Below are 18,118 nucleotides of genomic sequence, written 5' to 3' on the forward strand. Positions count from 1 at the left end.
TTCTGGAGCAGCTGGAGGGAAAAATCTGAGAAGATGGTATGGTAGTCCATGACAAACTCTGGGATCTGTCCTGTAACTACTTGTTGTAGAGTGCTTTGAAAACTTGCTTTTTCCTTTCTTTGCTTTGTAAATATGTTATATTGTACAATAAAAAAGGTTTAAAAAAAATCAATAGGTTTCCCTTACATTAGCAATAACCACTTAGAAAGTGAATAGCGTATCCAGGACAAAATATTCACTGAAACTATAAAATAATTAAGAATAAATGACATAAAATCAGGCCTGAATAAACGGGGAAATGTGCCATTGTGGCAAATCAAATTATGTACTCCAACAAACAGAAGTACTTAATCTTAATCCATGTCCCTGCGAATTAAAAAATCCATTGAAAAGAGGACCACTTGAATATTTTATTTCAGTGAAGGTGTGGCTCAACTGAATGAGGGTGAGTTTTAACCTTGATTACTGGAAGCCTTATAAAAATAACCAGGAAATCACCGAATAGAGAAAGGAGAGGACATGTGACAGGAAGCTAAGATTAAAGCCAGCAAGGACCCTAGACTTCAGGGAGATAGCCTGTTCTAGTCAACATATGGATTTTGGACAACTTCTAACCTCAAAAATATGAGCTAATAAATGCCTATTGCTTAATCTAACACATTATATGCTACTTGTCATAGTAGCATGGTAAACTAAGACAACCATATTCCTGGACACAAAGACTTACTAATTGTAAAGCCATGTTGTATAAATCGACATATTTAGTGTTCAGGGTAAAATGAGTTTTGCACTGAGTTTACAGCATTATTTCTCACTTCCCCATCAACTTTACTACTAAGATAAATTTCTCAAGGGGGAGAGCTGTATTGTGTTTGCTCACCACTTTACCTAGTATTTAATACAACACTTAAGACAAAGAACACTCTTAGAGGATATTGTTGAATGGCAGATCATTCATTACATTTAAAAAATAAAGAGTTGAAGTCCAGTAAGTTAAGCGACTTCAAAGAGACACATAGGAGCTCCTTGAAAGATTACCTTTGTATTGGGATGTCATATTTCAAAAATAAATTTTTCCTCATCTAGTGGAAAGAGCATCCCTCTAAGACTATGATACAGCAGAGATGAATTTCAGTATTAGTTTAGCTACTAACTAGTTTTGTGACTTGGGTCAAGTCACTACTTCTCTGGCTTCAGATTTCTCCAAAGTAAAATCAGAATACTGCATAGCTAGATGATATTATGGAATTACTCTTGGGGTAATAGAATTGTATTTTATAAAAGGAACTTTATCTTCTATTCAACAATGCTGAAATACTTATGGATAGAATAATATGATGTGTAGAATTTGCTTCAAAATAATCTGGAGAAGAGGGAAACTAGATATAGATGAAACAAGATTAACCAAGAGTAGATAGCTGTCTAAGCTGGACATACGCATTTTCCTATTCTATTTTTGTATATATTTGACATTATTCTTAATAACATTTTTTTAATGAAAGTGTTGATCAAGATGATCTCTTAATAAAAAAAGTAAACTAAGAAGTAAAGATTTCACGAACTTGAAATGAAGTCATTTAAGATCCATTAGCCTTTCGCTACAGGGTCATATCATCAAACCTCTAGTTTTATGCCCAGCTAAGTCACATTAGCAACACTATTATTTATTTTACTATTAATGGTTTTCTAGAAGGACATATCCATCCATTATTTTTACTGTTTCTTTCCCTCCTTTTAAGTGACTTGCTTAATGAAAAAAGGTCAATGCAGTTATACTAATGCATCATTAGCCAAAAGGGTTATGCTTATTGCAAATATCAAACTTGTTCATTGTTCATTCTCTTCATAATGAGAAAGAGAGAAAGGTGGGGGGGTAGAAAGAGGGAGAGAGAAATAAAGACAGAGAGACAGAGAGAGAGACAGAGAGAGGGAGGGAGAGAAACACTCAAAGATGACTAAACTCCCATGCTTCGCAAAGAAGTCTGTCTTCTAACACCAGAGGAGAATTTAGTCAAATTCTGACACCAGCTGCTGGGAGGCTAGGTAGCACTACAATTAGAAACAATCAGATTACCAGCTCTCCTTTCAGTTTCTGGTCTGAATACTGCTGAGTCCCAACAAACAAACAATTAAGTAACAAAGCAACTAAGAAGTTGCTCACAAACACATAATATGGAACTGAGATAGCAAAAAGGAGGGAAATATTTTCTTTTTGTCGGAGCAAAAACAGATTTAGAGGATAATCAAAATGGAAAAATCTTTTTAAAACTGCTGAAAATTGGGATTTCCCAAAAAGAAAAAGTCATTTTATATTCTCAAGTCCTTTTGCCTACCTGAAATGTTAATATTTGTGGGGACCTAGGTTGGGTGAGTTGACTTGTTAGGTACTTTGCTTTGTTTCTTTTTGATCTTAACTTCAATTTTTTTTCACTTATATTCAGCATTACCTTTTACAATGATTCTCATATTTCTAGTTATGTTTCTATGTTTCCCATTTAAGAAGTATTGAAAGCTTACTGCATAAAAATCCTAGAAAAGGACCTGAACTATTCCAAAGGATTTTTTGGTAGGTTACAAAAAACAATGACTGGATAAAATACTTTACATGTGAGACTTTGGTTGATTACGTGTGATTAAACAGTGGAGACCTTGAGAATGTGAAAGGATACATGTATCCTTCAAACTGCAATTAACTTTATTCCATATGGTGAAATAATGAAATAATAGTTTCTGTATCAAGTTTACAAAAATGCTGTGAGGATATTTATTTTGCAACTGTTTTTCTTCTACCATGAAAGGTTCTAGTTAAATGCCCAAAAAGACCTTATTGCAAAGTGCATGGCTTTATAGCCAAGAAAATTGTGATTCAAACCCCACCACTTCCTACCTAGGTGAACTGGGAGATCTAACTCTTTGCCTTAGAAAAATTTCTTCATCTATAATTACAGGGATGATTACACTTAACTCACAGGGCTCTACAAGGATAAATGGCAATATATAAATAATATATCTGGCCAACCGCATGCACTATTTCTGGCTTGTAAAAATAATTAATAGATTTTGAATTTAGCTGTGGCTTTAAACTTTAATTATAGCTTTTAATCATAAACAGGATCTTCTAAGTAAGAGGAAGTGCCCTTCATCAAATATGTTACCGTCTACAAATATACATTTAGTCCAAAAAATAAGAAAACTAAGAATTCGTTCTTAACACGGTCTCCAAATAGGCACAGTATTTTTGGATAACCAAATATAAGATCCAGTCAAGAACATAATAACTTATATTTCTAATACCCTAAATTCAAAACTCATTAATATAAAGTCTTCTCTTTCTTTAAGGTATGCCCATTTTTAAAATCACTGTACAAGAATGAATCATTTTTGTTCTTAGAAATTCTAAAGCATTAAATGTGTCTCTACTTGGTAGAGGAAGAAAAGCTCTATCCCAATAGGTCAATGCTCTTTTTATTTCGTGGTAGAATAAGCAGGGCTTGGCTAGGTTTTGCCATGGTCCTCTCCTTTGTCTGGGTAAGCTAGGAAACAGAGCAGGCTGGGGATTTTTCCTGATGTATAGGAGCCATAGATAGAAGACACCCCATATGTACTGTGGTTTATGTGCATATGAGCTTGTAAGGAAGAATTCAAGGCAATAAGGGAACATTTGGCCCACAAACCAAAGTGGTGATAATAGAATGTTAGATTGAGACTCGTTGTGTCTCACTTTTGACTGAAATTCCAATATTAGTGCTATGAGATTACCAGGGATTTTACAAAGGAAAAGGTAAAAAACAAGTATCAAACTCTTGGAACCCTTGGTAAGATCAAGGAGTACAGTATAGGAACAGAAGAGGATTTTGCATGAATGACTTATTTGAAAATACATGTGTTGTGGTCTTACTCCCTCTTCCTAAGCAACCAAGTTGAGGACAGAGGCATCCCTGTCAATTCCACTCAATGTCAGGTGGAATCACAACCCCTACCGTTGGGGAATGTACCTGACTTCAACCTGGGAAAGTTGAAGTGGTCATTTTAGGGGAGTAATTCTACTATCACTGAAAGTAAGCCAAGAAATGCATGAGTGCTTCCCAAATCTGGGCCATGCGGGAGAGGTCTTGCCTGAAGATGTTTTAATATTTTCTCAACTGATGTCGCAAGAGGAAGAGAGGACTCCATCCGAGTCTGGATGTGAAGTGGACCACAGGGAAATCAGTAGCTGCTTGGGAAACTTCTCGCTATTACCTGTCAGGGCAGCTCCTGTAGGATGGGCCTAGAAGGGGAACTTCAAAGAGCCCCTCATCCCCACCACACCCATGTATACACAGAGGAAGAGACCAACTTTAAACATCTTTCAGGACCAGACAGCATGGATCCTGCTTACAACCTGTCAGCACTAACCATGTAAAAACTCTTACTCTATTTCCCTGCCTTCTGCCTTCCCTTCTTCCTGAATTTTGATTCAGGTGGTCACCAGTGAGTTGGGGGAAGAAGCAAATGGACAATAAAAGCAGAAAACACCACACAATCTTAACCCAAATGCAGGAACCCTGCCCTGTCATAGCTGGGAGAGCATTCATGAGAAGACATGCATTGCTTTTGAACATACTGATATACTGTTCTGTATTTTAGACTGGACCCTTAATTTCTGAATCAAGGCTGAGTTTGTGAGTTAAATTATCCAAGGACCATTTATTATCTGAAAGTGAGTGACACATCATGTGGTCTCTGAGTATTCATTAATGGCAAAGGAAAAACTTCCCTAACTAGATAAAGTCAAATTCACCAAGGGAGATAAAAATAGTTGTGCTGTGAGTTCATCCCACATGTAGCATTTCTTCAACACACTGGATTCAGAGAGTGGGGGGAAAACACTTGCTATGGTTGGTTTCTTTTTTTTCTTTTTTTACATGGGCAGGCACCGGGAATCAAACCCAGGTCCTCGGGCATGGCAGGCAAGCACTCTTACCTGCTGAGCCACTGTGGCCCAGTTGGTTTCTTAAGACACATTCATTCACACAGAAAATAGTCACCATCAATACGGTTTTTTAAAATGACCAAAGATAGCCGCACTAGAATAACAGTTGATAAATAACCGTCAAAAGGAAAGCCTCTAAAAAAGAAGGAAGGTGAGGCATGGTTCATATGGACCAGAGGAGTAAGGTACTGCCTGCCCTTTAGACAGTCCCAGGTGGCAATATGTAAAGACATGCAAAATAATATAGTGTTTTCCTCTTAACAGTAAAAGTAAATTCCAGGGGGGAAAAAGCTGATACCAGTGTTGGCAACAGAATGAAAAGAAGAAATGTATGTGAACTGGGACAATCTATCTGGAGGGAAATTCAGTGACAAATATATCACAAACTCTAAAACACTGACCAAGATATTCTACCTCTAAAAATTTCTACCAAGAAAAACCACCCAATAAATACACAAAATGAAAGTTCAAAAATATCCAGAATATCAACTAATGCCACCCCTCTATTCCATATTATTGACAGCCCCTTTCAACATGAAAAAGTTAGAATGGGCATAGTTCAAATACCCCTAATAAGTGGGAGAAAGACCCAAGGTGATGATGAAGTTACACAGAGAAGGTAATGTTTAACAAAGAGCATGACTGCTGGGTCATTAATTTGATATTTCTTTTAGCTTCCAGTACCTTAGAGCAGTTAGAAGTAAAAACCTAAAATTGTGGAATTATAACCCATACCAAACTCTGAATTCTGCTCTATAATTAATTGTTGTGATGTGCTTTGAAATTTATTGCTTTTTCGTACATAGGTTATTTTTCACTAAAAAGAAAAAAAAGTCAATCGTGATGATAAATGCACAGCTATATGAGAGAAATATATGTATAAGGATAAAGCTGGGCATAAACTGAATAGCTCTTTTAGAACTAAAAAACCAAAACACATTTATAAATTAAATACATAAATCCAAAACTTATTTAATTAAAATTAAAATATTTACTAAATGTGATCTATTATGTTATTTTTAAAAATTTAAATGCCAGTATTGAATTTAATAATACAAATAGGTATTTGCTTAAAAATATTAACGATGTTAAGCAATTAGACAAACAGACAAAACATGTAAAATTAGTTTTCAGGCATTAGACAACAAGTAGTGCAAGTCTGTCATCTCTGGGAGAAGTGACATCAAGGAGAGATCCATGCCCACTTCAGTCTACTGCCCGGAGAGAGTGTGCAGGCTGCAGCACGGGAAGAGGAACCCATGTGGAACCCAGTGGCCTTGCTGGGTTCAAGGAGAGCAAAGCAACTAGAATTTGAGGGTCAAAATCCTGGAGAGGAGACTGCTACATAGAGGCAGCTTTGGAAAATTGCAGAGGGCGCCCCTCAAGTCTTTGGCAAAGTACTGATGTGCACATATATGACAGGAAACCAGCCATGGTCCGGGAAATTACTGAGAAGTATTAGGTAAAAAGAATATAAATTCTTCTTGCATTTATATTCTTTATCAGTCAGAGATGAAAGATCATGTATACTCGGGGCATCGGGTAGAGTCCTCAGAAGGACTGAAATCAGTCTAGCGGCTGTTCTTAAAGAACTCTAGCAAACTTTAAAAGCAAATCTTAAAAGGATTAAAGTGAGTGACATCTATAAGACCAGCAGTGTAAGAACTGCCAAAAGCTATCCTTCAGGAAGAAGGAAAACATCAGAAAGCAACATGGATCTATGCAAAGGAAGATCACAGGAAAGGACACGTGTTTAAAAATATACAAGGTGTTTTTTTTTCATTTCTTAATCTCTTTAAGAGACAGCTGAATGTTTTGAGCAAAAATAATAACCAAGTATCATGGGGATTATAACACATGCAAAAGTAAAATTATCACAAACAATAGCAAACAGGATAAGAGGAGGGAACAGAAATGGATTGTTATATGGTTCTTATGTATCTCTAGTATAATATCATTTGAAGTAGACTGTGATAAATAAAAGATGTATATTATAAACCCTAAGACGACTGCCAAAAAGTAAAACACAGTAAGCCAATAGTGAAGATAAAATGCAGTCTACAAATAAAATACTCAATTGATCGAAAAGAAGGCAGGAAAATAGGAGTTGGGGGGATGAAGCAGACTTAAAGAACAAATTGGGTAAATAGAAAAAAGATCATATGCTGGTAGATCTCAACCCAATCATGTTTATTATTACATTATCATCATTATTAAATGTAAATGGTCTAGACCTCCAATTAAAAGGCAGAGATTAAAAGACTGGTGTTTTATATTGCTCAAGCTACCAGAATTCAATATACCAGAAACAGGTTAGCTTTTAACAGTGGGGATTTATTAAGTTACAAGTTTTAATTCTAAGGCCATGGAAACATCCAAATTAAGATATCAATAGGGCGATACCTTCACTGAAGAAAGACCAATGGCATTTGGGGTCCCTCTGTCACATGGAAAGGCATCTGCTGTTCCTTCACTCCTGGATTCCATTGTTTTTAGGTACTCTGTGTCCTTACTTGGTTCTCCAGAGATACTTCTCTTTGCTCTCTGTGTCCTGTGAGTCCTAGGGTCTCCAGGGCATTTCTCTCTCTGCATCCTTCACTTGATTTCATCTCTCTGCTCTCTGTATCTTTCTTTCTGTGTATTCTATCTTTATTCTCTCCTATTCTACTCTACTAGAGGACTCCAGTAAAAGGATTAAGACTCACATTGAGCTGGGTGGCTGTTCTAGTTTGCTACTTGCCAGAATGCAATATACTAGAAACAGAATGGCTTTTAAAAAGGGGAATTTAATAAGTTTCTAGTTTACAATTCTAAGGCCGAAAAAATGTCCCAATTAGAATAAGTCTATAGAAATGTCCAATCAAAGGCATCCAGAGAAAGACACATTGGTTCAAGAAGGCTGGTGAAGTTCAGAGTTTCTCTCACAAGTGAGAAGGTACATGGCAAACACAGTCAGGGCTTCTCTCTCAGTGGGAAGGGCACGTGGTGAACACGGTGTCAGCTGCTAGCTTTCGCTCCTGGCTTCCTGTTTCATGAAGCTCCCTGGGAGGCATTTTCCTTCTTCATCTTCAAGGGTCAATGGTTCGTGGACTCTGCTTCGTGGTGTTGCAGCATTTTCTACTCTCTCTGAATCTCTCATTCTCCAAAATGTTTCCTCTTTTTTAGTACTCCAGAAACTAATCAAGACCCATCCAAATGGGTGGAGACATGCCTCAACCTAATCCAGTTTAACAACCACTCTTGATTAAATCACATCTCCAGGGAGATGATCTCATTACAGTTTCAAACATACAATACTGAATAGGGATTAGAAGAAATGGCTGCCTTTATAAAATGTGATTAGGATTAAAACATGGATTTTCTAGGGGCCATACATCCTTTCAAACCAGCACAATGAGTCACATCTCCATGGAAACAACCTAGTCAAAAGGTCTCACCCACAATGGGTCTGCACCCAAAAGAATGGATTAAAAGAGCATAGTCTCTTCTGGGGTACATAATAGATTCAAACCAGCACACCTGGATAAAAAATGCAGGCCTAATTATATATTGACCACAAATATATATTAAAAATATAGACAAAGATAGATTAAAGAGAAAAGGATAGAAAAAGATGTGCAATGAGAACACTAATTTGGGAGCGGCTATATTAGCAGAAAACAAACTAGACTTCACAGTAAGGAACATTATCAAGACTAGAGAGAGACATGATAAACAAGTTAACTCATTAAGCAAAGATAATATTAAATGCATATGAATGCAACTAATAAGTGAACTCTAAAATACATACAGCAAAAAAGTGATCGAAGTGAAAGAAGAAATAGACAAATCCACAATTATAGCTAAATATTTCAATATCCCTCTTTCAGAAACAGGAACGGTAAGGACATGGAAGACTTGAACTTCATCACCTACTTGACCAAACTGACATTTACAGAATACTCTGGCCAAGAACAGCAGAATATATATCCTTTTACACATGTTCAAGTGCAGATGAAACAGCCACTAAGACCATATTCTGCGCCATAAACAAGTCCCAAATTCAAATGGACTGAAATCATATAAAATATGTTATCTCACATCAAAAGAATTAAACTAGAAAATTTTGAAAGAAAGATATGAAAAATCATCAGTTATTTGGAAATTAAATGAGACTTCTAAATAACCAATGAGTCAGAGAAGGTATCATAAGGGAGATTAAAAAATATTTTGAAGAGACTGAGTATGAAAACAGAACATAGAAAATCCATATTTTGTCACAAATACCACACTTAGAGAAAAAATTATAGCATTACAAGTTTATATTAGAAAAGAAGAAAGATTTCAAATCAATGATCACAAGCAGGAATTGGTAAACTTTTTTCTTTAAAGGGCCAAATGATAAATATTACAGCCTTAGTAGGCCATATTGTCACTGTCACAACCACTTAACACTGCTGTGGTAGGACAAAAGCAAACAAAGATAATATGTAAATGAATGGATGTGGCTGTATTCTAATAAAATATTAATTACAAAAAATATGCAACGGATTTCTGGGAAGATGGCCGAATAGAGTGACTCGAGATTAGCCCTGCTCCACAGCAAAGTTAGAGAAGGGACAGGAGGGCAACTGAGGTGGCAATTCCGGAGTGCAGCTGACCTGGGAGAGCCTTCTGAATCACATGGGGCAGTCCTGGTTGCAGAGGCTGTGGAACTGAAAGGTAGAAAGTTGGAGCCTGGCTTGGAGGCCCAGAGCTGCAGAGAGCGTTGGAGTGCACGGATAGGAGCCCAGGACCAGGAAGTAAACTAGGCTACATTCCTTGGGTGTGCTACCCTCACCAGTGCAACCCCATGACCAGCAACTCACCTCACATCCCATGCACCCAAACCCCATCACCCACTCCTATTCCTTGCGCTCCAGGCACCCCCCACCCTACCAGCCCCCAGTATATGTACCAGCCCCATACCCCTACCCCAAGTGCAGCCCAACATACCTCTCCTGTACCCCTCCCGAGCACTACCTCCCCCTCCCTGTTCCATGCAGGCTGTTGCCAGTGCAGAAAGGATGCGGGCACTAACCTCCGTACCTAGGTTACCCCTGCCCCCTACCCCACCCATAGTGTCACACAGCCTCACTCTGCCCTGCCTGAGCTCTGCACATCCCTTTACAGCCCTCCCAGGCCCACGCATGCACACAGGGCCCCAATCACATCATTCTAGTCTGGGAATTGCACTTCAGAGCAGTCCTAGAACTGGGCATGAGCATGGCCCTTAGCCACACTTCCCACATCTGAGAAAGAGCTGATCTGCACAGTCAGGTCACATTTGCACTCAATCCATGAAGGCATAATGCCGACCTGCTGCCACAGCTCTAGGCTTGCACACAAAGGGCCCCATGACTTAGACCAACGCACGCACACCAGGGTTACGCCCCCCAGACCAGTTCACCCACACAGTTACATCCTCCCTGGCTGCTGGGTGCCCACATTGACAACCATCAGCATACAGTCCCAAAACTGTGCCTACACCTCCCTGAAGCAAATCACCACACTGAGTGCCCCAGTCCATGCCTTGCCCCCTGCTGTACAACCATCCCACAAACAAAAGGCCTTAGACTGCTGAAAGAAATCAACTCCCAAAGTAAATCAATCAAGATATTTACGTGTGATGAAGACAGCAGAAGATCACTAAGCTTATCACAACACAGACAGATATAGACCTGTCTAATGACCAAATTAAAGCACCAGAGGAGATACAGACATCAACAACCAATCAAAGATGTTCATATAACTCTACTTAATAAAATAAGCAAGATAGCAATGACATAAAGGAGATCAAGAAGACAGCAGAAGTGCATAAAGAGGAATTTGAAAGAATAAATAGAAAAATAATGTATATCGCAGAGATCAAAGACTCTGTTGACCAAATAAAAACATACTAGAGGCATACAATACCAGATTTGAAGATACAGAAGAAAGAATAAGTGATATAGATGACAGGATAATTGACTTTGAAGACTCAAAACAGCAAATGTCAAAAAAAGATGGAAAAAATTGAATGGGAACTCAGGGAAATGATAGACAAAACAAAGTGCACAAATGTAAGAATCACTGGTGTCCCAGAAGGAGAAGAGAAGAGTAAAGGTCTAAGAAAAGTAGTTGAGGACATAATGGGGGAAAACTTCCAAACCCTCATAAAGGACATAAATATACAAGTCAAAGAAGCCCAACGAACTCCAAACAGAATAAATCCAAATAGGCCTTCCCGAAGGTACATACTAATCCCTCTGTCAGCTGCTGAAGAGAAGCAGAAAATCCTGACAGGCAAGAGAAAAACAATCTACTACATACAAGGGAAATCAAATAAGACTGAGTTCAGACTACTCAACTAGCACTCTGGAGCTGAGAAGGCAATCTTATGATATATTCAAGAATCCCGAAAGAGAAAGACTTCCATCCAAGCATTCTGTACCCAGCCAAATTGCCCTTCAAAATTGATGGAGAGATTAAAGTTTTCACAGACAAATAAATCCTGAAAGAATTTGTCAACAAGAGACCAGTCCAACAAGAAATTAAAAAGGAGTTCTGCTGGATGAGAAAAAAAAACAGGAGAGGGAAGTCTGGAGGAGGGCATAGAATTGAAGAGTACCACTAAGCGCAACTTAAGGAATACAAAGAGAAAGAGGGAAAAGAATAAACAGATCTGATAAATAAAATAAAAAAGACAAAATGGTATAATCAAGAAACACCTTTTTCAGTAATAACTTTGAATGTTAATGGACTAAACTTACCAATTAAGAAATACAGACTGAATGGATTAAGAAATATAATTCAGCTATACGCTGTTTACAGGAGACTCATCTTAGACACAAGGATTCAAATAGATTGAAAGTGAAAGGATGGAAAAAGATCTTCCTGAAGAAATAAAAGAAATCATAAGAGGATACCATGAACAACCATACACCAACAAACGACAACTCAGATGAAATGGAAAAATTCCTGGAGACACACAAACAAGCTCCACTGACTCAGGAAGAAATAGAAGATCTCAACAAACCAATTACAAGTAAAGAGGTTCAATCAGTCATCAAAACTCTTCCTACAAAGAAAAGGCCAGGGCCAGATAGCTTCACAGGGGAATTTTATCAAACATTCCAGAAACAACTAAAACAAACCCTGCTCAAACTTTTCGAAAAAGCTGAGGAAAAAGGAACTCTAGCTAACTCATTTTATGAAGCTAATATCATTTTAATACCAAAATTAGGTAAAGATGCTGTAAGAAAGAAAAACTACAGGCCAATGTCCCTAATGAACATAGATGCAAAAATTCTCAATAAAGTAGTAGCAAATCGAATCCAACAGCACATCAAAAGAATTATACGCCATGACCAACTTGGTTTCATACCAGGACTGCAAGGATGGTTCAACACAAGAAAATCAATTAATGTAATACAGCACATTAACAAAGTGAAAATGAAATCACATAATCATATCAATTGATGCTGAAGACGCATTTGACAAAATTCAGTATCCTATTCTGATGAAAGCACTCCAAATGATAGAAGTCAAAGGGAACTACCTCAATATGATAAAGGGAATACATGTGAAACCAGGAGCCAGCATCATACCCAATGGAGAGAGACTGAAAGCTCTCCCCCTAAGATCAGGTACAAGACAAGGATGCTCACTGTCACCACTATTATTCAACATTGTGGTAGAAGTTCTAGCTAGAGAAATCAGGCAGGACAAAGAAATAAAAGGCATCCAAATTGGAAAGGAAGAAGTAAAACTCTCATTATTTGCAGATGATATGATACTATACTTGGAAGATCCTGAGAAATCTACAGCAAAGTTATTTGAGCTAATAAACAAATTCAGAAAGATGGCGGGATATAAAATTAATGTGCAAAAATCAGTAACATTTCTATACACAAGCAATAACCTAGTTAAGGAAAAAATTACATTCAAAATAGCAACTAAAAGAATCAGATCCTTAAGAATGAACTTAACCAGGGACATAAAGGACTTGTACACAGAAAACTGCATAACATTGTTAAAAGAAATCAAAGGAGATCTAAAAAGGTGGAAAGACATTCCTTGTCCATGGATAGGAAGGCTAAATATAGTTAAGATGTCAATTCTCCCCAAATAGATTCAACACAGTACCAATAAAAATTCCAGCAACCTACTTCGAAGATTTGGAAAAGCTAACTACCCAATTCATCTGGAAGGGAAAGAGACCTCAAATAGGTAAAAAAGCATCCTAAAAAAAGAAGAATGAAGTAGGAGGATTAACATTCCCTGATTTTAAAACCTACTATAAAGCCACAGTTGGTCAATACAGCATGGTACTGGCACAAAGACAGAAGCATTGACCAAAGGAATCAAATCAAGAGTGCAGAAACAGACCACCAAATCTATGATCAACTGATTTTTGACAAGTCCCCCAAAACCTCTCAAATGGGATAAAATAGTCTTTTCAATAATTTGGCATGGAAGAACTGGTCATCAATAGCCAAGAAAATGAAAGAGGACCCCTATCTTACACCCTACACAAGAATTAACTCAAAGTGGATCCAACACCTAAATATAAGAACTAGCACCATTAAGTTTCTAGAAGAAAATGTAGGGAAACATCTTCAAGACCTAGTAGTAGGAGGTAGCTTCCTAAACTTTACACCCAAAGCACAAGCAACAAAAGAAAAAATAGATAAATGGGAGCGCCTCAAAATCAAATGCTTCTGTACCTCAAAAAATTTTCTCAAAAAGGTGAAGAGGCAGCCAACTGAATGGGAGAAAATATTTGGAAATCACATATCAGGCAAAGGTTTGATTTCCTGTCTATACAAAGAAATCATACAACTTCAAGACAAAAGAACAAACAACCCAATTATACTATGGACTAAAGATATGAATAGGCATTTTTCTGAAGAGCAAATACAGATGGCGCAAAAGCACATAAAGAGGGCCTAGATTGTAAGCTTTTAGAGCAGACACATTAAACCCAGAGTGGTGAATATTATTTCCTGAATCTGAGAGGCTGTTTTATACATAAAAACTGATATTCAGAGATAAGAACAAAGCCAAACAGGTTACGGTTAAAGTAATTCAGAACACAGAGGTAAGGAAGACCTTATAAGTGTCTATATTTTAGAGTCATACATACTCCTGTATGTATGGTATGTCTTTGAGGACAATGGAAGAAATGTTTATTTGATCTGGAACTCAAATTTTCTGTAGTGTATAATCTAATTTAACCTATCTGTATACTCATTCGAACAACTGAAACACCGGGAGCACAGAATAAGAAAGAGGTCCTTTAATCCTGTAGAGATTAGTATAATGCCTGGAAACATTCTAGAGTGTATTAAGCAGATAATCAAAAAGTATTGGCATAGTCCCCTGAGGGAGGGGAGAAAGAATATGGAACTATTAAACCTTACCATTAGGTATCCCCTGATACTATGTCAGACTTTAGGGATACCCGAATCAATAGGTCATGCCATTGATCATGAGGCTTACTCTTGTGAAGCTTATGTAGGTAGCTGAGAAGCTTAGACTACCTATAGGTATGCCTAAGAAGACATTCTGGAAGGATGTCTTTTGTTGCTCAGATGTGGCCTCAGTCTCTCTAAGCCCAACTCCGTAAGTGAAACCATTGCCTTCCCTGTTATGTGGGACAAGACATCCAGGGGTGAAAATCTCCCTGGCAACACGGGAGATGACTCCCAGGGATGAATCTAGACCTGGCACCATTGGGTCAACAATTCCATCTTGACCAAAAGGGAGAAAGGAAGTATAATTAATAAAGTATCAGTGGCAGAGAGAGTTCAAATACAGTCGAGAGGCTCTGGGGGTTGCTCTTACGCAAGCTTCAGTTAGACCTTGCTACCTGTCATAACCTGCCAACCTCCAACCAGGACCATTTCAGCCAATCCTAAAGAACACCTAGTGCAACATGTAAGATTCCACAAGGGTTCCATGCACTATAGTAACTTTCCAGAAACCTACATCCTCCAGATGGGTCCCTGGTCCAGATAAGTCCTGAAACCTAGCCCAGCCTCTCCAGAACATCTGATAGTTCCATCTCCTTACCTCATATTAGTGACAGACTCTTTCAATATCAAAAATTCAGAATTGCCATAGCCCAAACAACCCTAAAGAGAAGTATGGAAATTTATAGCTTTTTTGTATATATGTTATTTTTCATTAAAAAAAAGGAAAAAAGCCAATTGTGATGATAAAAAAATATTTAAGCCCTCTAGCCTCCTATATTCTGGAGAAGGTAGAAGGAAAAATATGAGAGGAGCATATGGTAGCCCATGACAAACTCTGGGATCTGTCCTGTAACTACCTGTTGAAGAGTACTTTGAAAACTATTGCTTGTTTATTTCTTTGCTTTGTGTATATGCTATAGTATACAGTAAAAAAAAAAAGTTAAAAAAAATTTTTTTAAACATGCAGTGGGCCAGGTTTGGCCCAAGGACCATAGTTTGCTTTGAATGATTCTAGAATATCAGCACTAATGGAGAGAATATCGTCTGTTTCATTAACTGCTGCATTCCTAAAAGTCTAAACAGTGCCCAGCCCTTAATATATACATAACAAATATTTGTTGAACTAATCTAATCGTCAGAACATCCATGTGATTTAAATATTATTGTCAACATTTCACAGTTGAGTACACTGAAGGTAAAATGATTTGCCACACCACTAATAACAGAAGCAGTATTTAATCCAGGTTCATCTAATTCAAAGTTCTGTGCTCTCTCTACTGCATTACACTGATATGACAGAAGAATTGCTGAATAATTTTCCACATACACATTCACATCATATTTTCTACCAGTCCCTCTACCTTGCTTGTGGTTTGTACTTTGCTGAAACTTAGGATCAAATAGGCAAAACACAAATATGTTAAAAGTAAAAGTATATCAAGATCTAGATCTTTTATATTTATATTTTATATCTATATCATTATCTATACTTATATATCTATGGATTTAATATTTAGGACTATAATGATGTAACTAATCTACTAGATTTAATCTAAAGATGAACCCCAACCCCTCTAGTTCTATAAGTAGAGAGACTTAGCTTATTTAAAACAGAAATCACATTGAGAATACCAAATCGATTTTATGCAGGCATGAGTAACACATTAATTTGTATTTTTTTTCAAAGACACAAAGAAATGAAAAATACAAGAGAAAAGCAAACAACAAAAGCATCATGCCCTCCCTTGCCTTAAGGATGCCTCATTTCAATCCTCCCCGCAGAGAAAGTTCTGGCCCTTGGCTGTTCTGTCCCTCAGGAACTGGCAGCCCTGTCTCACAGGTCCCTATTGCATGCTTTCAACAAACAGCTCCCTTAGCTGATCATACACACCTGCTTCTCTTCACAAGTCAATAATCTATGACAGTTGTTTTCCATCCATTTTTTGTCTGTATGCACACAATCAGAAAGCACTAACAGGAAATATTATGAACCACACTCATGAATTACGCTACTGATTTCAGTCCTTTTACCAAAGCTAATTCTAAGAGACTTCTTCTTTGATTAGGTTATTAGTAAATGAAAACTGTTTGCATTTCCAAGCATGCTTAAACATCAGAGGTTTGGCGTTCCATGGTAAAAGACAAAGTGATTGATTTCTTGGTGGCCATAGGACCGATTAAGACAGGATTTTAAACAACGTAAGTTAAAAAATAATAGAATTAACTGATAAATGAACTTGTCAATTATTCCTTCAAAACTAAGTTATAGACCTTAGTTTTGATCAATATTTGAATTTCATATTTTCATCAAGGTAGAACTAATCCACCCCCTAAATGTAATATTTTTTTCTTCTTTCTCTAGCTCACTTTCTCTAAGAAAAATGAGCTTTGGCCCTGAACTTACGTATTTTTAATCCCAACTACAAGGGAACTGGCAAACCTAAATATTTTCTCAATGCTTACTTAATTCAAAATTAATTCACATAAGGACTACACATTAAGATATTTATTTTTAAAATAACTATATTGTGCTTTCATATCAATTGAACAGGACCTTTCTTAATATTTCAAAAATAATCATTCTGACCTAAACATAATTAAGAAGAAAAAAATAACTACTTACAGGTATCATCCAGTTAGCCAGGTCACCATATCGGGAAACCTGCATCGCTCCTAGCATTGTCAGATTGACATGTCCTCTGAGGGAGGAAGAGAAAAAAGAAACCTTGAAGCAATTTCAAGGTTTTTCCACCTTTGCTTGAAATCACCAGCAATTGAAATTATTAAATGATTCTACAGTCCCAAAACATATTTGCTTCCCTCATCCCCACAACTGATTTCCAAATACATCCACTCCAAGCTCATATTCTTATTATCATCTTTTAGGTATAAAAATAACCATTAAGAGTTCTTTAGAAATTACAGCTCATATTATCTCCAAAAACAAATTAAAAACAGGTGCACACATTGAGTTTGTTTCCTTCAGTGAGGGAGAATGTGATACTGTTTGAGGGTAAACATTAGCTAGAAAGTTTGAAGAAAATGCTAGGCTCTTCAGAAAGAGCCTTAAAAATGTTTACTTCAATATATTGACACGCACAGAAAGATTCATATATTCTATGGGGGGGGGGAATGCATTCAATAATAGCAGACTAATGACTCACTTCCCAACATTCAATTTGAATAAAATTCCACATATTGGTGCAGCCCAACAAGCCCATGATAGTTTTATGGCTGGGAAATGTGGCTGTGTCCAGACTCTGAGCTTTGCTAACACACTTGGGGAATGACTCAGCCTATTCCAAGCTGTATGAAACAGGAGGGTCTGGGTTATTACATACCCTCTAATCATTGCAAATGATTCATCACTGGAGAAAAAAGACGCTCCTGGAAGAACAGTAACTGTTTCTTTGCCTAAACACAAACAAACACACAAGAGGGATTAAAAAAAAAAAAAAAAGGAAAAGGCTATTAAATTTCTAAGAGCATCATGGTGGAGAGAGAGATCTGTACTTTCTTCATTTCCTAATGAACTAAGGCAACCTTTAACAAAAGGCAGTAGCATGCGGGGTGGTGAGGGAACACAGTGGGAATTGTCCATCCCTATAAATCACTGACATTGTTTAGAATTGTCCTTGCATAATGATAAAAAGCAGATAACAAAAAAAAT

The 18,118-nt window shown here is 37.3% G+C and overlaps 1 protein-coding gene across 1 annotated transcript in view; it reads right to left on the reverse strand.

Annotated features, from left to right (window-relative positions):
• Window positions 1-18,118, reverse strand: part of OXCT1 (3-oxoacid CoA-transferase 1) — a 152,212-nt gene that overhangs the window by 62,230 nt on the left and 71,864 nt on the right. The window contains exons 12-13 of the mRNA XM_077117071.1: window positions 17,790-17,862; window positions 17,072-17,147 (exon numbers count right to left, since the gene is read on the reverse strand). Coding sequence (XP_076973186.1) covers window positions 17,072-17,147; window positions 17,790-17,862 — 149 coding nt within the window. The remainder of the gene's footprint in view (window positions 1-17,071; window positions 17,148-17,789; window positions 17,863-18,118) is intronic.

Source organism: Tamandua tetradactyla, chromosome 9 (genome assembly GCF_023851605.1).
Source record: "Tamandua tetradactyla isolate mTamTet1 chromosome 9, mTamTet1.pri, whole genome shotgun sequence".
NCBI classification, from domain to species: domain Eukaryota; kingdom Metazoa; phylum Chordata; class Mammalia; order Pilosa; family Myrmecophagidae; genus Tamandua; species Tamandua tetradactyla.